This window comes from Doryrhamphus excisus, chromosome 16 (assembly GCF_030265055.1).
Source record: "Doryrhamphus excisus isolate RoL2022-K1 chromosome 16, RoL_Dexc_1.0, whole genome shotgun sequence".
Taxonomy (NCBI): Eukaryota; Metazoa; Chordata; class Actinopteri; order Syngnathiformes; family Syngnathidae; genus Doryrhamphus; species Doryrhamphus excisus.
The window spans coordinates 10,899,898-10,920,529 of record NC_080481.1 but is presented as its reverse complement, the minus strand read 5'-3'; the positions used below and the strand labels follow the sequence as shown (position 1 = coordinate 10,920,529).

The following is a 20,632-nucleotide window of genomic DNA, read 5'->3' as shown; positions in this document are numbered from 1 at the left end:
CTTTAACAATCCAAAACTTTAATCAGATTATTCATTCATTCATTTTCAACCGCTTTTTCCTCAGGAGGGTCGCGGGGGGTGCTGGAGCCTATCCCAGCTGTCTTCGGGCAAGAGGCGGGGTACACCCTGGACTGGTCGCCAGCCAATCACAGGGCACATATAGACAAACAACCATTCACACTCACATTCATACCTATGGACAATTTGGAGTCGCCAATTAACCTAGCATGTTTTTGGAATGTGGGAGGAAACCGGAGTACCCGGAGAAAACCCACGCATGCACGGGGAGAACATGCAAACTCCACACAGAGATGGCCGAGGGTGGAATTGAACCCTGGTCTCCTAGCTGTGAGGTCTGCGCGCCAACCACTCGACCGCCTTAATCAGATTAATTTTGACCAATTACCCACCACCCTACACCATTTGTATAGCATTGCTTGACGGCTCCTGCACAAAACAGTTTATTTTAATTAATTTGTACAGATATTTGCCAATACACTGTATGTCCATGTCAATTTACATTTTTACCACAAGGTGGAAGCAATGCACTTCACCGTGATTTGCTGCGACATTCACAGAAATTGGAATAATGTATAATCCATCTTCTCATCCAAGTGTAACAGGTATTGATTAACCCTGGGCACCAAAGTCATAAGTCAAGTCACTCAAGCCACACAACATTTGCACCAGTATGACGGCATAGATGTACTTCACGGACATCCTGACTTTTCAGTATTGATGTATGATGCATGACGGATCGATTTCCTCTCCGATCTGATCCTGAGTATAATTACAACAAGTACAAGCATATCTGCAACGCTATGATTTGAAATATTTTTTAGAATTTACCAGACACTTTAGATATATTTGTTGTACTTGTGTATGCTGAAATACAGGGTGTTGTTTCTGCACCACATAAACGTATTTTAAGCCTAACTCTGTTGGTATGATATGTTTTCCCCCAATGAAGAGACCAAAATGATGTGATCCAAATGAAATAGTTTTTTTTCTCGTTAAAATGCAATAAGGACCAGTCCAGGGTGTACCCCGCCTCTCGCCCAAAGACAGCTGGGATAGGCTCCAGCATACATGTGACCCTAATGAGGATAAGCAGCATAAAAAAATGGATGGATGGATAGAATGCAACGACTTTTTCTTAATGTTTTGACTTTATTCTGGTAAAATTACAGCTGTATTATTTCAATTACTGCATTTAGTCATTTTCCAACTACTTCTTCTTCTTTTCATATTATTTTGGCTTTAGTCCCATAATATGATTTGTCCCCAAGTAAATTCTCCCAAATTTACATTATTTTGTTGGTTTTTTTGCTTCTCGTATAGACTTTTATTAAAAAACATCTTTTTTGTTTTATTTAAACTTGGTATTATTAAAATAACATTCATTTTCCTTATATTCTTGTAAAATTGCAACTTTTCGTAGTTCGATTACAGATTTTTTATCTTAATATTTTCACTTTATTCTTGTAAAATTGCTGCCGATTTGTCAATTTTTGCTTCCTATAAAAAATATTGCTAAATTATATTTTTAGAATGTGCTGTGGGCCAATATAACAACACAAAAGTAGTATTGTCATACCTCGAGATGGTTCCAGTTTTGATCACATCATAGGTTCAACCAGGCGGACGTAGTTTTACAGTGGCTGTGTATGAAGTTTCTGACGGAACTTGAAGGCAGCAGGAGGACATGAAATGAGTGACGGAGCAGAGCACTGAATAAGCTTCTTCCTGCAGTTGTTTGAAAAGAGGAAGAATGCAGCCACTTGTATGAAAAGGGTGGAGTTAGAGATATAGGTCTGAATACATTACAGCTCACTCTTCCAAATATCTTATAGTTACGAAATTAGAGCCTTTTGACTCAAACAGGTCTCCATCCATCCATTTCACACACACTGGGCTGGTCGCCAGCCAATCACAGGGCACATATAGACAAACATTCATACCTACGGACCATTTGGAGTCGCCAATTAACGACCATAGCTTGAAAAAGTCAAAATCTCTACTAAAATTTGGCTTTCCTTTTCAGGTTCTTCACACTGACGACAAAGACAAAGATCTTTCTGACCATGGCAGGACTGCTGGAAGTATTCATTCATTCATTCATTCATTTTCTACCGCTTTTTCCTCACGAGTGTCGCGGGGGGTGCTGGAGCCTATCCCAGCTGTCTTTGGGCGAGAGGCGGGGTACACCCTGGACTGGTCGACAGCCAATCACAGGGCACATATAGACAAACAACCATTCACACTCACATTCATACCTATGGACAATTTGGAGTGGCCAATTAACCTAGCATGTTTTTGGAATGTGGGAGGAAACCGGAGTACCCGGAGAAAACCCACGCATGCATGAGGAGAACATGCAAACTCCACACAGAGATGGCCGAGGGTGGAATTGAACCCTGGTCTCCTAGCTTGCTGGAAGTATACTTATTTTTAATCAAATGTTAAAAAGTGGTTATGGATAAAACAGAAAAATATAACTTCGGAACAAGGTGAAAGGTCGTGTATGAAACTGGAGGAGGGGGGAGGCTACATAATACTCGATATAGTATATGTAATAGTTATATGGAAAATGTATTTGTACATGTGCTACTCTACTACACTTCCTACAGTGTTTATTATGTGCACATGTACTCCTGTCTTAATCGTGTATGTCTACACGTTTGGAAGGAAAACCTCAGGCTAGACTTTGGTGTGTTTGCATTTACACTATGTAGAGAAGACAGAGTCACATCCGGCCCATAAACCTGTCAAATTAGCATAAGTCTTAAACCATAGAAATTATTCCAATGGCTTCAGAAGTGTGAGAATGCGCATTTTGTGGTGCTATACTCATTGTCATTGTCGGAATCCTAGTAAGTAGTAAGCAGTAAGTGGAGGCAGATACACTGAACGCCCGGTAATGGGAAAAAAGTAACAATTTGGTGTGTCCAGACCCCTACTAGCTTTCCATCCAAGTATTCAAGGCATGGTTATGTTGGCAGTAAGGATTGGCGGATATTGGCATTTAAATGAGATATTGGATCATATCAGTATTGTGTTTTTCTGCCAATATTGGTCTCTGTGCGCAAGCGAGACGGCCTCAATGTGCACTAATGATTCACAGAAGAATCACTCAGTGTTTTGCCACTTTTTCTATACTTTGTATTTTTATTTTAAGGAAAGATCTGTCGGTATCAGTAATGAAGTGTTGGTGGTTCTGTCACTGGGCTCAAATACTACAAGAATCCAGTCCTGGAAAGGGTGACAGTCCATGGCCTCTGCAGGTGGAATGTTTACACGTGCGGTCACTGACCTTTACATCAACGGGACACAAACCGACCGGACAGTTACCCTTAAACAAAACACTCTGACCTCAAGTTCTAAGCAAGTCCGGTCCTACTCAACAAGAGCACGTGAATCTCTTCCAAGGTACACGCTTGCGTCCTCCTCCTATATACAAGTGGCACGAGTCCACTTCCCGGAGAACACAGTTTTTGGGGGAATGTCACGTTACCGGACTTAAACATCAAAGTGGATCAGTATACCGAACCGCTCTGTTCCTGGGATCCATGATAAGTTTCAAACACGGACAAGGGACATTTTGTGTTGGTAAATATAAGAGCATAGACTGACAATAACTATTAATAATGTTTTTTTTTAATATATATATATATTTATATAGATGAGCCACTATGCCTGCCGGATCAGTGAAATTACGAAGCATCAGAAAGCTTGGACAGGAGAATCGCGGCTATGATATTTCAGATGAAGGTAAATCATATCCATCCATCTTCATTGGGGATGTCAGTCTAATCTCAGTCTAATCTTAATCTGACTCTAACACAATTTCTATGTCTTGCAGAACCAGCTGGCTCTTACATGTATGTACTGCATACTATTCGAAATACTACTTTGGTGCTTTCATTTGATTTTTAACATAACTTTTCTAAAACTCACCAACCATTTGAAATTCACAGACTAAGCAGAGCAGTATGAACGACTTATCTTACATCATGTAATAAAATGCAAGCGCTATCTTGAAGAATGAACACACTGGGCACAGTGCACATAATAGAACTATTTCTATGCAGCACAGGTTTACTGCAAACTATAATAATACTAACAAATATTTCCCTCATGTGGCTTAGCATTCTTTTGGAGTGTTATTTTTGCAGAATGTTTGATCTTTTACACATAAGGGATAATACTACTAGTATAATGTTTAAGTCTTCAACACCCAAGTGAAAAGATTTTAAAACAGGGGTCTCAAACACGCAGGACACTAGTTTGAGGCCCCCGCCTTGATATGAAAGTTTAATGTTAGTGCGGCCCGCGCAAGTTTGATATGGATGCTGTATGGTATCATGTACCCAGAAAAAATTATTACGTTTGATTAATGTTCATGTTAAAGGTTAAATAACTGTTAATAGTTATCCTCCCTATCCGTGTGGAAGTGGTAAGTTTTTGGCTTTTTTAAGTTTAAAGGAAATAACTTGGAGGCTACCGTTTAGGTCGCTAGCTCTCTAGTTTGCGAGTTAGCATGTGTCTCAAGACACTGCAGTTGCGCAATATGTTGTAAATAAAAAGAGTATAAATGTGACTATAGTCGTGTTTTGTCATGTCTACAGGGCTCTAATAATGCTTTGTTTTTATTTTAATCTGAAAAAAATAATTTGTCTACCCACCAACTATATGTGGTTTCTTAAGTTTTTATTATTTGCTGTTTAATTATTATTATTTATTAATTACTGATTGATTGATTTTATTTATTCTTGATTTGTTTATTTATTTTCATCTTATTTTGTGCAGAAAAATACAAATTGATATTTGAGAACAGTGGAATGTTTTATCAGAGCTTTTATTCTAGAAAATCGGAACCAAAGCACTGAAAAAGTTTGTATATTTTTCTGTTTTTAATAAATGCGTTTTTTTTTTGGAAAACCTGATGTGGCCCAGTCTCACCCAGACCCTAGCTCCAGTGGCCCCCAAGTAAATTGAGTTTGAGACCCCTGTTTTAAAAGTATATTAAAAAAACAGCAAATGTTAAATATAATGGCTCTAACTTATGTATTAGTAACTGACCAGAGAATCTCCTTTGCATGCAGGAGCATGACATCATCCAAGGAACATGACAAGTGAGTGAAGCAGTTCATTATTTAAATTATTAAAAATTATGAAATAACACCTTGGTTTGGTATTATTTTCCAAACAGAGCTCAAGGGAAGAAGGAGCTGCCAGCAATACGAGTTGGCTTCTTTCAGCTGGTAGAAAGACAATTGTTGTCAATGTCTGTGTTTATTCCCTCGTCTAATACAAACCCCATCCTTCATTGCATACGCATTGAAGTTCCGTTTCGCTACATGCAACGAGGTGGTGATGATGGTGGTGGGGAGCGTGTGCGCCATACTGCACGGCTCAGCCCAGCCTCTCATGCTGCTGGTGTTCGGCCTGCTCACGGACACCTTCATCGAGTACGACATTGAGCTGAACGAGCTGAGCGATGAGCGGAAGGAATGCGTTAACAACACCATCCAGTGGAAGAAGAACTACACTGATACACTCATGCAAGGCATGAACCAGTCACACTGGAGCACCATCAACTATTCTGACTGGGAGATACTGGCGCCACTGAGGGGCAGGTCATGTGGGTACGTGAGGAGGGGGGGCGACTCATGAGGTTGGCTTTGTGTTAAAAACCTGTTTGTTATACATTTCATGTTTTTCAGGCTCCTTGACATTGAATATGAAATGACCTTATTTGCCTTCTATTATGTCGGAATTGGAGCAGCTGTGTTCATTTTGGGATATTTTCAGGTTAGTGACTTCACACTTTAGTCTGTTTTATCAAAACACACATTTTGCCTTTAATATGGTTGATTTGAGGTGTGAACACAGTAATACACGTCATGGCCCTCTTATGTCTGGCAGATCTCTCTGTGGGTAACTGCTGCTGCCAAGCAGATTCGGCTTATTAGAAAAATCTACTTCAGCAAAGTGATGAGGATGGAGATTGGCTGGTTCGACTGCACCTCGGTGGGCGAGCTGAACACGCGCATGTCTGAGTGAGTGGGACTGTGTATATGACTGTGGAAAAAGGGCTGTATCCAGTTTGCGTTGACTACATCATGTCATGTCTGTCACATCGCAGTGACATCAACAAGATCAACGACGCCATTGCGGACCAAGTGGCTATTTTTATGCAGCGTTTCACCACCTTTGTGTGCGGCTTCTGCGTAGGCTTTGTGAAAGGATGGAAGCTGACACTGGTCATCGTGGCAGCCAGTCCACTGCTTGGCGTTGGAGCAGGCCTCATGGCTCTGGTGAGATGTTGACTTCCTGTTGCTCTTCCTTACTTCCACACCTTTTGAGTTTGAATGGAAACACATAGCATATTTGGGCTTACCTTTCCAAATCCAACAGTGTTGAGCTGAACTGTACTGCAGAGACTGGTGGACAGAAAATAGTCTTCATCTTCACTGTGCTTTGTGTCCAGTTTGTGGCTAAGCTGACAGGTATGGAGCTGCAGGCCTATGCTAAAGCTGGAGCCGTTGCAGACGAGGTCCTCTCCTCCATCAGGACGGTGGCTGCTTTTGGTGGAGAGAAAAAAGAGGTTCAACGGTATGCAAAATATCTTTCAATTAATAATAATAACAATAACAAAATAATATTTTACATACTGGCTTTTAGTCAATGGTGTACCTCATATTTTGCCTGAAGAGAATATTTTTTCCTCATGTGTACCTAATATTTTAGCTGCAAATGTAGGTAATTATTTTTAAAATGTGCACACATAATACTGTTTGTTTGATACAAGTGAGTTCCTAACACATTTAGCAGCAGCAACAGCAGTGGACCTGAAAAACGGCCGAAAATCGAACCGTCAGAAAAGTGGGATTTTTTTTGCCTTCTTTATGTCCTGCCAGGACCCCTGATGAATATATGGTGTTTTTTCCCACCTCCTAGACCAGAAAAGTGTTGTTTCAGAACCTCAAAAAATGAGAATTTGCGACAGCCATGGACCTAAAAAACAGGTGAAAATCGAAGCGTCAGAAAAGTGGGATTTTTTTTTGTTCTTTGGGTCCTGCCGGGACCCCTGATGAAGGTGTGGTGGGTTTTGTCCACCTCCTGGATCATAAAAGTGTCGTTTGAACACCTTAAAAAAAGGAGAATTTGCAAGAGTCGCGGACCTGAATAACGGGCGATAATCGAACAGTCAGAAAAGTGGGATTTTTTGCCTTCTTTAGGTCCTGCCGGGACCCCTGATGAAGGAGTGGTGGGTTTTGCCCACCTCCTGGGCCAGAAAAGTGTCGTTTCAGACCTGTTTTTGTTCAACAGGCCCATAAGAATGTTGATCAAAGTCTTCAGTTAAACAAGCTCCTCTTTTTCCTTCCAGCTATGACAAGAATCTGGTATCAGCACAGAGTTGGGGCATTAGGAAGGGATTGATCATGGGCTTTTTCACTGGATACATGTGGCTGATTATCTTCCTGTGCTACGGCCTGGCCTTCTGGTATGGCTCCAGTCTCGTGGTGGACACAGAGGAGTACTCACCAGGGACACTTCTACAGGTAAAACCTCCCGTGCTGCGTTTATGACAATATGTAGCTTGTAGACTTTTTTTTTTTTTTAATCGTCCTCTTGCTTGTGTAGCAGATGGATCATTACAGCTTCCTTATGGTCCTGTTAAATTATAATATCCTGTTCACTGCAATGACGAGGTTCAAGATCTACAGCATAGTCTGAGGACAAATGTATCAGGACTCTTCACCAGAGAGAGTCGTGTAGAGGAAATTGAACCCTGCCCCCAATCCCTTCTTTTTACAATTCCAGGTCTTCTTTGGGGTTCTGATTGCAGCCATGAATTTGGGTCAAGCATCACCATGTCTGGAAGCATTCGCTGCAGGACGGGGAGCAGCAACTATCATCTTTGAAACCATGGATCGAGTAAGAAATGTTCGGTCCATACTAGTTAATTTATGGTGACCTCAATATGTTTTTTTTTTTTTACTTTGTCAGGAGCCTGAGATTGACTGTTTATCTGAAGCAGGATATAAGCTTGATCGAGTCAAAGGTGACATTGAGTTTCACAATGTGACCTTTCATTACCCTTCCAGGCCAGAAGTGAAGGTATTGGACTCTCTTTGTAATTGCAATAAATTAGAGCCCCACTTCTTGCAGAGGTGGCCTTTTGGGATCACCAGTGAATGGCAAAAAAAAACACAAGTAGTAATTGATGCACCTACACAATTGTTTATTTTTGACACATGGCTCGCCTCCCCTAAAGCCTCCATGTTAGGTTCATGTTCTCCTCATCTCTTCTCTGTGATAGTTGGAATTATTAGGTTGGATTCAGTTCCAAAACCTACACCTTTTTTATTTAGTCTTCTAATGAAATTGTTCACTTGTGATGCAATTCAAGTATAAGACCCCTAACACATTACTGTATTGTCATTTGTAGTAGCGATGCCATCGTTCACAGTCTGATTGGCTTCTGACTGTCATGTTTTCATCTCAACACCCCAACTAGCTAACAAGCTGTACATACTGCTGTGCCATCTTGTATTCAGATCTTGGACCAGCTCAGTGTTGCGGTGAAATCAGGTGAGACGACAGCCTTTGTCGGCCCAAGTGGCGCCGGAAAGAGCACAGCTGTCCAACTCATTCAGCGCTTCTACGACCCAAAAGAGGGGATGGTAAGATTGAGACATGTTCAGAACTCGCTTTTCCTTTCAACATTTTCTTGCCATTTTAAAAATAACCATCCCCTGGAGATGATAAACTGTGTCATTATCTTGCCATTTTGTCCAAATAGCCTCATTTTCCCATTTTACTCAACTTAAACACCTCACTTTTATAATAGCACTTTGGTTCGGCAGAGAAAAATGGTCTCTTGCTGTTTAAATTTGGATTTAAAAAGAAAAGAAAAATGCATTACAGCGGCATTGTACTTTTGTACCACCATCCATCAGGTGACTCTCGACGGTCATGACATCCGCGGGCTGAACATACAATGGCTTCGCTCACTCATCGGCATCGTGGAGCAGGAGCCTGTGCTGTTTGCCACCACCATTGCTGAGAACATACGCTATGGTCGTCCCGGCGTCTCCATGGATGACATCATCACCGCTGCCAAAGAGGCCAACGCGTACAACTTCATTATGGATCTGCCACAGGTGGAGACGAACAGACTGATTTGAATTGCAGAAGAGATGTACAACATATTTAAAAAGTATTTATTTGCGTGGGTTTCCACAGAGATTCGACACCTTGGTAGGCGAGGGTGGAGGTCAGATGAGTGGCGGTCAGAAACAGCGTATTGCAATCGCTAGAGCGTTGGTAAGGAACCCTCGCATCCTGCTGCTGGACATGGCCACCTCTGCACTGGACAACGAAAGTGAGGCTGTAGTCCAAGAGGCCTTGGATAAAGTACGTCTGGGCCCCTTCTTCAATCATAATAATAATCAGTTTAATGTTATTCATAATGCAGCACTTCCCGCGTGACAACCATGTTGTGTTAAGGGAGAGTGGAGATATAGGGATCAGGGTTTGATGGCCAAATCAAAAGCCATTTAAGGCCAAATGTAGTGCACTATTTGGCTACAAGCAGCAGAGCTGCTATTGGTTCAATCCCTTTATTTTGTAGTATGAAGGAACAATATGAATCAGTTATAGGAAACTGTGCTACATCCTGTATGCCCTGTTTTCCCAGGTTGTTTTTTTTAATATCCAGTTATAACTGTTTTTTTTTTTTTTTAGAAACTGAAGAAAATGTCCTGTTTTATTTAGTACAGTAGTGAGACTTTTACCATCAAACTAGTATATAATTATTTGGACATGTCCACATGACTATCATAATCAAATGAAACCTCAATGTCATTATTTAATAGTTTGTAGTGTATACATGTAGTATATTAAATATAAATATATGAATAAATAGAAATGAGGGTGCACAGCCAGGATGGACATCGGCACCAGTGTTGGTTTGCGGTAATCACAATTTGGTCACCCTCATCTAGCCATATGTCGATGCTGGGATAGGCTCCAGCATGCCCGCGACTCCAGCATACTCGCGACCCTTGTGAGGATAAGCGGTCCAGAAAATGGATGGATGGATGTTATAAAAAAAACAGGACTTCAAAACTGACCAGTTGAGCGCCTCTACTCTCAGAAGTGGAGCAAACCAAATGACGTTAATCTTCCCATTCCCAATTGTCCGAAAACAATTTTACTCAGCAGTTACAGTAGTCACCGAAAACACAAATGATAAATGTGGTGGTTGTTGGCTGCAGCTCAGGAGGAAAAGAAGTGGTGAGGTCTTCAGCGTTTCGCTCAGGGAAATCAGGGAATGTCAACAGGGCTGTCAAATGATTATGGCTATCAAATTTTTAATCAGATTAATCACACCAATTAATCACAATTAATCACTGTTAATTATGCCTGAAATATGTAAATTTTTTACTGTATTTAATGAATAGAAAGCTAAATGATGATATATACTGTATATGTATGTATTAGGAGCTCCAAATGAACTGAATATGTGAATCAAGCTAAAAGCTAGCACACAAGGCTAGCTTTCAGGCTCTGTGTGACTGTGCAAGGATGCCCCACTGTGTGTGTGATAGCGGACCCGAGGCGTGCTCGCTCTGGTGTGCATGCTTAACGACTGAAATAAATTTAATGTAATTAATGAAATTAAATAGTTATCGCCGTATGAATGTGAGTGTGAATGGTTGTTTGTCTATATGTGCCCTGTGATTGGCTGGCGACCAGTCCAGGGTGTACCTCGCCTCTCGCCCAAAGACAGCTGGGATAGGCTCCAGCATCCCCCGCGACCCTCATGAGGAAAAAGCGGTAGAAAATGAATGAATGAATAAATTAGTTATCACCGTTTTTGACAGCCCTACAAATAATACAATCCAGTGAAAGCATTTTATTTGGTAATATATCAGCCATTATTCCCTACATGCTAGGCTTTTTCATTTGATTTCCATTCCTTAAGGTACGCATGGGACGGACCACCATCTCTATCGCCCACCGGCTGTCCACCATAAAGAACGCAGATGTGATCGTCGGCTTTGAACATGGCCAAGCGGTCGAGAGGGGCAAACACAGTGAACTGCTGGACAGGAAGGGTGTCTACTTCACCCTGGTCACCTTGCAAAGCCAGGGAGACAAGGCCCTCAATGAGAAGGCTCGGCAAAGTGGGTTGGAAACTTATTGATCCATGCTAAGCCACCGTGTGCTTTTATGGACAACTCTCATTGCTCTTTTTTTGCACCAGTGGCTGAAAATGTACCAGAGAAGATCAGTCTATCCAGGGGCGGAAGCTACCGGGCCAGTTTGAGGTACCACTACACAATTTCCGTACGGCCATCCATCTTTTGTCTATATTATATTTCTTCTTTGGGTGAGCTAGTAGTGCTAGTGTACCTCACAGATCCCTGACTTTTACTTCTTTGTGTCATCACAGCCATTCATCTATTCAGCTACTAATTCTTGTGAGAGCACATTTTTCTGACTGTAGAATCTGACCAATTGTGACAAAAACCAACATGTTCTTGAACACATTTCGTTGAACCTCTTGTGTTGGAACAATTGTCTTGCAGAGCCTCCATCCGTCAGAGATCCAGATCGCAGCTCTCTAACCTGATTCCAGAATCTTCCGTTCCCATCGTTGGAGAGCTCGGCCCCAGAGCCCACGCTGTGTCACAAGCAGACAAATCCAAGGTGAGTGGGTGTGATGGCCGCCGATTACATGCGTGGGTACTTGGAGTAGGCCATCAGTTCATGCATTTAGAGTGCATTCCCACATCTCAGAGTTAAAAGCTTTGTTAATTTTCTTCACACACTGAACGTTAAATACTCAGGATGCCACCCCAGAAGAGGAGGATGAAGAACCTGTGGAGCCTGCACCTGTTGCTCGGATCCTGAAGTACAACTCGCCTGAATGGCCTTACATGCTTTTTGGATCTCTTGGGGCTGCTGTGAATGGAGGGGTCAACCCCGTCTATTCGCTGTTGTTCAGTCAAATCTTAGCGGTGAGGTCCTGTTTAGACTTTGGAAACCATCAATATGTTCTCCAGATCTATAGAGTCATAGAATCTTATCTTTCTGTGTGTGTGTGCAGACTTTCTCCGTTACAGATCCCGTGGCTCAGAGGAAAGAGATTGATAGCATCTGCTTATTTTTTGTCATGGTGGGCGTCATCTCCTTCTTCACACAGATGCTGCAGGTAGAATATCAGTCAGCTTCAACAATATATTTGGACTGGAAAACATTATCCATAATGTAGGGTTGGACCTTATGTTAAAGGTCACTATGATGACGTTGAATTGACGATAATCTTCCCACTGAATCGTAATCCTTCATTCTACTACGACCTTCCGGTGACCTTTGCTCTTTACTCCATTCTGAGCCATAAATGAACAGACTCCAGACAAGCAGACTACAGACACACTCCACAATGGACCGACTTCACATTTTCTTCTGTTTTCACTTCATCTAAGTGTATGGTATACATGTCCTCATTATTTTTTGTTTATGTTTATCTTCAGGGTTATGCCTTCTCCAAGTCTGGAGAGCTGCTGACCCGCAGGTTACGTCGTCTGGGCTTCCACGCCATGCTGGGCCAGGATATTGGCTGGTTTGATGATCACAGGAACAGTCCTGGTGCTCTGACCACACGACTGGCAACCGACGCCTCTCAAGTACAAGGGGTATGGTGTAGGCTGTGTATTTATTAGCTTACTTCTCTTCTTTTTTTGCCACCTACAGAGAACATACTGACTCCTTATTTCTAAAATAACAAATACTTAAACTTGTTGATACAGTTAATCCAATATTTCTCTACAAGAGAGGAGAAATATGATCTCAGGGAAGAACTACATTTGAAACACTTATATGCTAGGACTACGTTAAAAAGCCATAGCATTTCAGTATGTGGAATCAAACTATGGAATGGATTGAGTAAGGACCTCAAACAATGCACAACGATGAGCCAATTCATAATGTGCCTCATTCACCTCGTACTTCAGTACGAGGTACATTATAAAAAAAACAACCTTAAACTGTATTATGGAAAGAAGGAAGTGAACAAATGTAACAGTTACGGATTGTAAAAGTACCAGATGGAGGGGTAGGATTTAATAAGCTTTGCTTCTTCCTACTCCTTTTGGACATGTGGAACTGTGAACTGATTATGGGATGCACTCAATTGTAATCTGATGCATGTTCAAATGAAATAAAACCATTACCAATCCATTTTAATGATAAATTTCAAGCCCCTGAGTTAGTCCCTCTCCATCTGATACATACAGTAGTTGTGGCGATAATGAAGGTCGTCACTATTTGTCACTATTGTTGAGTGCAATGTCTGGGTACTGACATGAATGCACTTATGCACTCATAATACTCAGTGCAAATATGAGTCTTTAAACCTCCCATTAATGGGAAGATGTACAGTCGATATAGCTCATCGAATCAATAGCTAATGTCAAGGAGAACTAAGCACACAATTATCTATAAACAAATATGGTTCGGGGGAACCTCTAAAGTAATGTTATGAATGTAGGTCAACTACTGATTTGTTTGGTCTTAAAGCCAAGTCATCCGGGAGGAGTTCAGATAAGAACCACTGCTCCTTTACAATTGGGCGAAGCTAATTGAGATAGCATGGGCATCAAGTCCGGATGACTCCTGGACGCCTCACTGGCCTCACTGGTTCCGGGCATGTTCAGCTGGGGGGAGGCCCTGGGGCAGATGTAGGATGCACTGGAGGGATTATGTCTCACAGCTAATCTGGGAACTCCTTGGTGTCGAGTTAAAAAAGGTGGATGGGCCTCCATATTGAGACTGCTAACCCCCCACAGGACCCAGAGTGGAAGTGGAAGAAAATGGATGGATGGATGAAATAGATATTTCTTATAAAAATAGATATTTCTTATAATTTCTTATAAAAAATAGTTCTTATAATCCTATAATAAGTCATAATTTAGAATGACAGGCTATACATGTCTCTCCAAAGGCTACTGGCTCCCAGATCGGCATGATCGTCAACTCTCTGACCAACATCGGGGTGGCCATCCTTATGTCCTTTTACTTCAGCTGGAAGCTCACGCTGCTTATCCTGTGCTTCCTGCCCTTCATCGCTCTATCAGGTGGTTTCCAGGCCAAGATGCTCACTGGGTTTGCCAAGCAGGACAAGGAAGCTATGGAGTCGGCTGGACGGGTCAGAACTGTGCACATTTTTCACTGACCGACTTGAATCATCATATTTAATACTTGTTGATTGATAGCACAACTAAGGAACATCCTCACATTGAAGTTATACTGTGACAGTAATCCTGCTTAAGGTAAAAGTGACAATAACTGTGAGTTTTAGCTTCCATCACTATGCACATTTTGCTGTGCCCTGCTGTCAGTGGGAGAAACAGGCTCACCGCCATATTTCTGCAACTTATTAATTGTCTGGATTTAAATATCACCCTTTACAGATTTCAGGTGAAGCCCTGAACAACATTCGCACCATCGCTGGTCTTGGGAAGGAGAGGAATTTTGTGGACATGTATAGCGCACAGCTGGATGCTCCATACAAGGCAGCCTTGAAGAAGGCTAACGTCTACGGGGCTTGTTACGGTTTCGCCCAATGTGTCGTCTTCTTGACCAACTCCGCCTCTTATCGGTTCGGGGGTTACTTGGTACGCCAAGAAGGGCTACATTTCAGCTTGGTGTTCAGGTAAGAGAGGAGGCGTGTCCAAAGACAACATTAAAAATGACTACGAAACTATCATTTGCTTGCATGTTTTTATCTTGTGCAGGGTCATTTCTGCCATCGTCACTAGTGGCACCGCCCTGGGGAGAGCCTCCTCCTACACCCCTGACTATGCCAAGGCCAAGATTTCTGCTGCACGTTTCTTCCAGCTGCTGGACCGCACACCTCAGATTAGCGTCTACAGTAACAACGGGGATAAATGGGTATGCCATTTTTATTCCTCTGTTTGCGCAAGAGCTCAATCGTCAAGCAATCAAACCTTTCCAAAGAAGAACTACATTTGAAACACTTATATGCTAGGACTACGTTAAAAAGCCATAGCATTTCAGTATGTGGAATCAAACTATGGAATGGATTGAGTAAGGACCTCAAACAATGCACAACGATCGAACTTGAGCCAATTCAAGAAACAATACAAGCAGTTGATGTTTGCTAAATACAAGGATGAAGAGTCTTGAACCAGTCATGATGTGCTATATATATCACTATATTGACACTTACTATGATAACCATTATGTCATTGTATGATCATATCACCTTGTACTTCGGTATGAGGGGCATTATTAAAAAAAAAACCTTAAACTGTATTATGGAAAGCAGGAAGTGAACAAATGTAACAGTTACTGATTGTAAAAGTACCAGATGGAGGGGTAGGATTTAATAAGCTTTGCTTCTTTCTACTCCTTTATTCCTCTGTTTGTGCAAGAGCTCAATCATCAAGCAATCAAACCTTTCCAAAGATACCAATGCTCAGTGCGTTATTGAGTCGAACCCGCTGTTTGTTGACAGGACGTAATTCCTGAAACAAAACTAAACCTTTGCCACTCTCCTGTTTGACCCCCCCAACTCCACTCTTCCTGGCCAGGATAACTTCCAAGGCAACATTGAGTTCATTGACTGCAAGTTCACTTACCCCACCCGACCAGACATCCAGGTCCTCAATGGGCTGAATGTGGCGGTGAAGCCCGGCCAGACGTTGGCCTTTGTGGGTAGCAGCGGCTGTGGAAAGAGCACCAGTGTGCAGCTTCTGGAGAGGTTTTATGACCCCGACAAAGGCAGAGTGGTAAGATGCACATAACATATAACATACAGCATAATCAATGCATTGCTCCTCCACATATGAAAGGTTATGTACAAGTACTGTTTGGTAATATCTTTGTAGGCTACCCAAAGACAAAATGTCTAAATATATCGCAGTCAACACGATACAGTCACAGCAGATGATGATGACCTTTTAGAAAATGTCATTTATGTCACTTTGAAATAAATCAAGTGTCACTGTCTATGAAACCTGTCAAAGTCAAACAGCAACTGCAGGACATTTACCACATTTAGGTACTTAAAAGGTATTTTTGAAACTCCCATTTCTTGTTCACATTAAAGTCAGACAATTTTGCAGTGTGTGTGAGCACTTATCTAGATTGGATGTTGACTTTCCTGCCAGAAAGGAACGACTGCCAAGATGTGAATGGTCTTAATTGAGCTGAAAGTGCCGTGGGAACTTCCTGATCGTTCTGATTCAGTCAGATTTAGGAGAAGAACGAACACTGTTAGAAGGGACATTACATGAGCGCTAATTAAGAGGAATATATTTCGACTTTTTGATTATAACCCCGCCCGACACTAATGGTAAAATCAATTACCTCTTACAGCTGATTGACGGTCGCGACTCGACTCTCGTCAACGTGTCTTTTCTGCGATCCAAGATTGGCATCGTGTCCCAGGAGCCAATCTTGTTTGACTGCAGCATCGCAGAAAATATCAAGTATGGTGACAACTCACGGGACATCGGAATGGATGATGTCATCTCCGCTTCCAAGAAATCACAGCTCCACGACTTTGTCATGTCTCTTCCCGAGGTAGGTTCATGTTTGCAGGAGGAGAGCTGTGGATGGCTACAGCATGGAGGCTAAACAGAAGGATTAGTTTGTTTGAATGAAAGTCTGATCAATCAACAAGGGCAAACATATCAGACGGGAGGAAAAACAAAGGCAGGAATAATAAAGTCCCAGACAAGGAGCCCTTACACATTATATCAACTCTTGAGAGAGGTTTCCATCAATGACGAATCATTCATTTATTGAGACGACATCATATCATTTCAGTCCTCAAAAAATAACAAAAAAAAAATCAAACTTCAAAAACTAACCAATGAAAACAAGAAGCTACCCTCCTCGCTACACAAAACAGGACAAACAGGATTTAAAGTAAACACTAGATATATTATATTTACACAGGAGCAGGGCGGTTCACTTAAATAGGGGGTCGGCAACCCACAGCTCTTTAGCGCCGCCCTAGTGGCTCCCTAGATCTTTTTGAAAAATGTTTGAAAATGGAAAAAAAAGGGGGAGGGAACGTCATTCCCTACAGGAAGCGCTGCAGGGAAAATAAACATTTAATCATGAAGGCTCATTATGTATTTTTAGCCAACTTAGTCATTTTGATAGTAGGATAATATAGCTAATATAGATACATACAGCATGTGTTGCCTTCATTATTAAGCTTATATAAGGTTTTTCATTTTTTGCAGCTCCAGACACATTTGTTACATGATTACATGTTTTTGTTATTTTTGGTCCAATATGGCTCTTTCAATATTTTGGGTTGCAGACCCCTGACATAAATGATGTCATGTGCGAGATTATCCTTGCCCCCTTCACTATGGCTTTTAGCTAAAACCGCCAAAACACACGAGTTGGACATACAATTAGGTACATACCTCATAAATGTTATATCCACTCCCCTGTGGGACCAAAACATGCTCCAAACTAACCTAATTGCTTGTTTGTTTTAAAAAGAAAATGTCCTTGTGGTAAAAAGTCACAGATAAGAAAGTCACGGATAACTCTAGCTTGCTAGCTACGTAGCTAGTTCCCGCCAGGGACAGCTAGGCAAAGTGTGTAAACAAAGATGCAAGAAAAGTTGAGCATCAATAGGTTTGGTAAGGGAGCGATTAAACACACTGTCATCGATTGGCATCGCCTGTGTCAAACTGAAGCCATTGAGGTTTTACAGACGAGTATTGATCGTGCCGCCAATACGGGACAAAATTCATTCTTTGTCGCCTCAATACGGGTCTTGGCAACCCTACGTGACACAGCACACATGCAGGGTTTGCCGCTACACACCCATTGGTTTTTGTAATCGCCTTTGAAAGGCATTTATCATTTATCAGTTTTTTCAGCTGATACTAATTATTATCTGATCAATCGACCAACCAGTTTGATTGCTGTTGATCTTAAAAGAGCACCACTGATGGAAAAATTAAAAGATTTTTCCTCACATTGACCGTAATGAATTATTTTTTTTGCTCAGAAATATGACACAAACGTGGGCGCCCAGGGTTCTCAGTTATCTCGAGGTCAAAAGCAACGCATTGCCATTGCCAGGGCAATCGTACGTGACCCCAAGATCCTGCTCCTGGATGAAGCCACCTCAGCTCTGGACACAGAGAGTGAGAAGGTACGTTGTTTTGATGAATAAATCAATCTGCATTATTCTGTGACCACGACACAGCTACTTAATATTCTCTGAGTGCAGACTACAAGAAGAACATTTCATTGTTGTCCTCATTAACGTCATAATGCTTCAGCGACTGTCTTTAACATATAAGCATGTGATCCTCTGCAATACTATAGTAATCATTCCATTATTGCCAAATTGATATAATTATACCGCAAGTTGTGTCTCCAAGTTGGAGTGCCGATAACCAGTGTGACTTGTTTTGCCTCGCCCGCCACAGACAGTGCAAGCGGCGCTGGACAGAGCTAGAGAGGGCAGGACCTGCATCGTTATCGCCCACCGTCTGTCCACCATTCAGAACTCAGATATTATCGCCGTCATGTCCCGGGGCTATGTGATCGAGAAGGGAACCCACGACCAGCTTATGGCCTTGAATGGAGCCTACTACAAGTTGGTCACCACTGGAGCGCCAATCAGCTAATAGCTTTGGGAGTGGAACTTATTGGAAACAAATGTGATGAGCTGAGTTATTGCAGGCGTTGGAAGCTGACTGAACATCAGGAAGTAACTCTTCACCTTTACGGTATTTATTTGTGTGGGAAAGAATGTTTACTGAATTAATTCAGGATGATGGATCTATGTTGTGGTGCAACATATTTTCACTTGCCAACATATAGTACGTGGCTTTGAGAGTTCCCAGCACATTACACAATAAGGGTGGTTTGCATTAGCCAACAATGAGGATGTGGTGAGTACCGTAAAACGGGGTTATAAGGGACGGCGGGGTAATAAAGGTGTAATTAAAGGTGTAATAAGGGACAATTTTCAGGAAAATATTTTAAATGTAACTCTGTCTTTTCATGTTAAACAATAAGCTGCTTTGTGTTGTTTTTTTTTTAAAGAAGCATATATTCTTGAACAAATCGTTCAAAAAACATTTTCTCGAAAATTGTCCCTTATTACCACGCTGTCCCTTATAATCCCGTTTCACAGTACCTATACCTTTTGTACTTTAAATGTATTAACTTAGTCAATGAGGCATCTTTAATGTTGCCCATCATTCACAATCCTTATGTGAAACATTAACACATTTCTTACCGTGCATTCTTACAAGAGAAAACAAGTTAGCATGAGCTAGCTAACAATGCACAAAAAACTCTTCAAAAAACAGCAACAGTGTTCCACTTACAAAATCAAGCGACATCAATATTGTTATTGTGGCAGCTAAGAGGAAAAAGTATATTGATCTGGCGGCGTAACACGATCCCTCGCTAGCTGCTAGTGTCGGTATCGAATCACCATGCCTCAAGCAGCGTTGACAACAGGACACTTTCAATTTCGCCATGAAGACTCAATAAGATGCTTGTGTGCTGTCAGCATTTTTTTGCTAAAAACTGGACTGTGCTGGAAGATACAGCCATCCCAAAACATTATTTGAGTTGTTTTTTTTTTTTAAAGAGGGCTTCAAAATCAAAATAGGTACGTACCTACCGATGACGTAAAATGTTAGCTGGCTCGTTTTCTCTTGTTAGGATGCATAGAAAAGGGAAATAAATATGCAGCTTTAATTTACAGAGAAACCATCAAGTCCTATGACTTTCCTATACCTATCTATAATAAATGAAAGACAACTAACATACTGTTAATACAGATAATCCCCATTTTGCTGAAATGTTGTGCCTCTCAGTCCAATACACGTGTGTTTTTTATTTTTTTCAACAAATTTGTGTTGAATAAGCTAAACAACCTTAGGCTTGTTCTACTAAGATGAACCTAACCAGGATCTCTTCTTTGTTTTTGATGTGTGGATAACAGAGTTTGTCGTCTGAGCAGGTTGACGTAAAAGGGGCGGTGTTAGCAGCAGATTACCAATCTCAAACATGACAAATGTACCCCAATGTAAAGACATTATACATGCTTAAGTAAGTACACTTGCAAGTTCGAAATATACAAGAGTGATGACTGACTATGTGAATGTTTGTTTATGAACACATACATACATATTTAGTCCTAGGGGCGGCACGGCGGTCGAGTGGTTAGCGCGCAGACCTCACAGCTAGGACACCAGGGTTCAATTCCACCCTCGGCGATCTCTGTGTGGAGTTTGCATGTTCTCCCGTGCATTTGTGGGTTTTTCCGGGTACTCCGGTTTCCTCCCACATTCCAAAAACATGCTAGGTTAATTAGCGACTCCAAATTGTCCATAGGTATGAATGTGAGTGTGAATGGTTGTTTGTCTATATGTGCCCTGTGATTGGCTGGCGACCAGTCCAGGGTGTACCCCGCCTCTCGCCTAAAGACAGCTGGGATGGCTCTCTTCTAGTATTATTCTTCAAGTATTGCTCTTGCAGTTTTTGGGTAGACGCATCTTATAATTAACTTCCCACAAGGATAATTGCT

At 41.6% G+C, this 20,632-nt stretch overlaps 1 protein-coding gene across 1 annotated transcript; it reads left to right on the top strand.

Annotated features, from left to right (window-relative positions):
* The first annotated feature begins 3,163 nt into the window (after positions 1-3,163).
* Positions 3,164-20,199, top strand: LOC131104351 (bile salt export pump-like). The gene is made up of 29 exons (XM_058051423.1): positions 3,164-3,609; positions 3,683-3,771; positions 3,863-3,881; positions 5,106-5,135; positions 5,213-5,264; positions 5,347-5,648; positions 5,727-5,814; positions 5,929-6,062; positions 6,149-6,320; positions 6,494-6,618; positions 7,394-7,568; positions 7,831-7,944; positions 8,017-8,127; positions 8,568-8,693; positions 8,970-9,173; positions 9,256-9,426; positions 11,000-11,201; positions 11,282-11,345; positions 11,607-11,727; positions 11,868-12,038; positions 12,128-12,232; positions 12,555-12,716; positions 14,024-14,227; positions 14,493-14,734; positions 14,817-14,973; positions 15,636-15,833; positions 16,423-16,629; positions 18,086-18,232; positions 18,513-20,199. The coding sequence occupies exons 2-29, from the start codon at positions 3,693-3,695 to the stop codon at positions 18,711-18,713; spliced, it is 4,083 nt and encodes a 1,360-aa protein (XP_057907406.1). The 5' UTR covers positions 3,164-3,609; positions 3,683-3,692; the 3' UTR covers positions 18,714-20,199.
* The last annotated feature ends 433 nt before the right edge of the window (positions 20,200-20,632 follow it).

What these genes read in the sequence shown, in the direction of transcription:
- LOC131104351 (XM_058051423.1), top strand. Translation starts at nt 3,693, where the DNA reads ATGCCTGCCGGATCAGTGAAATTACGAAGCATCAGAAAGCTTGGACAG. An exon ending in TCATTTTGGGATATTTTCAG is followed by an intron (nt 5,815 to 5,928) that starts GTTAGTGACTTC and finishes TATGTCTGGCAG; the next exon opens with ATCTCTCTGTGGGTAACTGC. An exon ending in GAGAAAAAAGAGGTTCAACG is followed by an intron (nt 6,619 to 7,393) that starts GTATGCAAAATA and finishes TTTTCCTTCCAG; the next exon opens with CTATGACAAGAATCTGGTAT.